General features: G+C 60.1%; 1 protein-coding gene across 1 annotated transcript in view; it reads left to right on the top strand.

Moving 5' to 3' along the window:
- LOC113941361 overlaps positions 1-2,283 on the top strand; it is a gene marked incomplete at its 3' end in the record, with an annotated part of 4,888 nt that extends 2,605 nt beyond the window's left edge. Inside the window, exons 7-12 of the mRNA XM_027632520.1 lie at positions 382-569; positions 657-794; positions 1,072-1,186; positions 1,357-1,494; positions 1,835-2,011; positions 2,137-2,283. Coding sequence (XP_027488321.1) covers positions 382-569; positions 657-794; positions 1,072-1,186; positions 1,357-1,494; positions 1,835-2,011; positions 2,137-2,283 — 903 coding nt within the window. The remainder of the gene's footprint in view (positions 1-381; positions 570-656; positions 795-1,071; positions 1,187-1,356; positions 1,495-1,834; positions 2,012-2,136) is intronic.
- Between the last annotated feature and the right edge of the window lie 3 nt (positions 2,284-2,286).

Below are 2,286 nucleotides of genomic sequence, written 5' to 3' on the forward strand. Positions count from 1 at the left end.
GGAAGATCATCGCCTCATCGGGAAGGACAGTGGTGAAGGTGCTGCCAGAGCTGCTCCGTGTGATGCAGAACTGGCCATGGCTCAGCAGGCCCACCTCCGACGGGGACAAAACACATGTCTTTGCCCTGGCTGTGAGTTTCTAGAACTGGACCTTACTTACCGACAGGTCGCTTCTCCAGCAGCTCTCCATCCTCCCCGAGCAGAACACTGCATCTCCCTGCCTCAGGCGCTGGGCTGGAAACCTGGCTTAGGGGCGGGTTCAGGGGCACCAGGCTGGGGGTTGCCCCTGCGTCTTCCCTGGCCTCTCCCTCCCACACCTGGGCTCTTCCACATGGACATCTGGGCACTGAGACCTGTGTCCGGGTGCTTTATCTTTTGCAGGCAACCAGGGTGATTTGGGAGATTCTCCAGATGCTCCAGCGCACAGAGCCATTGAAAAAGTATTCCCCCCGTCTCCTCGTGGAGCTGCTCTTCCAGACTTCCATCAGCCCAGAGCAGACGCCAGAGGAAGTTGACACCTTGTGGAGGGAATGCCAGAAACAATGCGACCTTCCAACAGACTCCAAGAGGTGCTCAGTCCCAGTCCTCCTGATCCTCTCATGCCCTCGGGGCTGCTCAGGGCTCCCAGCATGACCTGGGCTTTGCTCTGCACCCAGGTTTGCAGTGCTGACCCTGAAGGCCGTGCTTCGTCATCTGGAGTGTGAAGATGTCGTGTTTTCAATGGAACAGAAGCGCGGCTGGGACACGCTCCTCAGCGCCGACACCCACCACTACGCAGTGGGTCTGCTGGCCAGGTGAGACCCCCTTGTCCCCGCTGCCCCTGTCATTTCTGCTCTCTGCACGGGGCACCCCACGCAGTGCCCGTGGTCGTGGGCCAGAGGGCCTTGTCACCCAGGGATGGCCGAGCAGAGTGGCAAAGGCTGGGAGAGGCGGGTGCACAGGAGGAGCCGCCTCCCAGAATGCCCTTGTCCCCTCCCAACCTGGTGGGGAAAGACCAGGACTCTGTCAGCGAGTCCCTGGAGAGGTTGGCCCCCCCGCTCAGGGTTGATGGTGCCTGTTTCCCCCGGGCAGGGAGATGTGCCGTGCCTCCACTCCCTTGTATTACCGGATTGCCTGCCGCCTGCTGAGGCTGCTCACCAGGGAGAAGACCTCCTGGGAGCTTCCTGCCATGGCATTCCTTGTGGAGGTGAGCCTGATGGCGAGCGCTGCCTTGCTGACCTGCCTCCACCTCTCTGCCCTCTCGCAGCCGCAGCTGCCCGGGACGGTGCCGCGCCCTGCGCTGCTGCCTGGGCCCAGCCCGGTGCGGGTCTGGGCTCCTGCCGGCCGGGCACCCCGTCACTGCTCCCTGCCTTTCAGGTCCTGGACTACCCGGACATGACTGAATGGAGTGACATCGTCCTGGAGATCCTTTCCAGGCACCTGTGGAGCCAGTGCACAGAGATGCGTCGCCTGGTGCTGAGAAGCCTGGTGGTGCTAAGCAAGGATCCTGGGATGGTGAGGAGGGGGCAATTGGCTGAAGCTGTGCCGGCAGCCTGGGGCTGGGGAGTGCAATCGCTTGGCTGGGCCAAGGGGAGATTTAGCTTGGGGAGTAGGGAAAGGTTCTTCACTCACAGGGTGCTCTGGCACTGGAACAGGCCCCACTGGGAAGAGGTCACGGCCCCAAGGCTGCCAGAGCTCAAGGACAGCACTCTCAGGGACACGATGGGATTGTTGGGCATGGTCCTGTGCAGGGCCAGGAGTTGGACTTAATGATCCTTGTGGGTCACTTCCAACTCGGGATATTCTAGGATTCCATGATTCATGGCTTCACAGCACAGCATTGTGTTCCACACAGGCTGACGGCATAGAGAGGCTGACACCAAGCCTCATGGAAGTACTGTGGGATACAGACAGAGAGCTGGTCAGGATGGCCCTCTCTGTATTCATCAATGAAGTCCAGGACAGAGACATCCGAATCTCCACCCTCACTGCCCTGCAGCTGGCTGAGATGCTCCAGCCACTCTTTGGCTACGTAAGGCTCTGTGCCCCCCACCCCAGGCGCTGGGTGCTGCCAGGAAACTGTGGCCTGTGGATTTGCAGGCTTGTGCCCCGGTGGGCCTGGAGCAGCTGAGGTCTTTTCCTCTTTTTTTCCATCAGGACAACATCCACGTGCAGGTGCTCTCCATTAACCTCTTCCAAAAGGTGATGGAGTTGGGAGTGGAGGAGAGTAAACAACCCCTGAAGACACATGTCATCTACAGCCTGCTCCCACTTTTTTTCCACTGGCATAATGAGAACCAGGACGTG

Source organism: Corapipo altera, unplaced genomic scaffold (genome assembly GCF_003945725.1).
Source record: "Corapipo altera isolate COAL_440 unplaced genomic scaffold, ASM394572v1 61447, whole genome shotgun sequence".
Taxonomy (NCBI): domain Eukaryota; kingdom Metazoa; phylum Chordata; class Aves; order Passeriformes; family Pipridae; genus Corapipo; species Corapipo altera.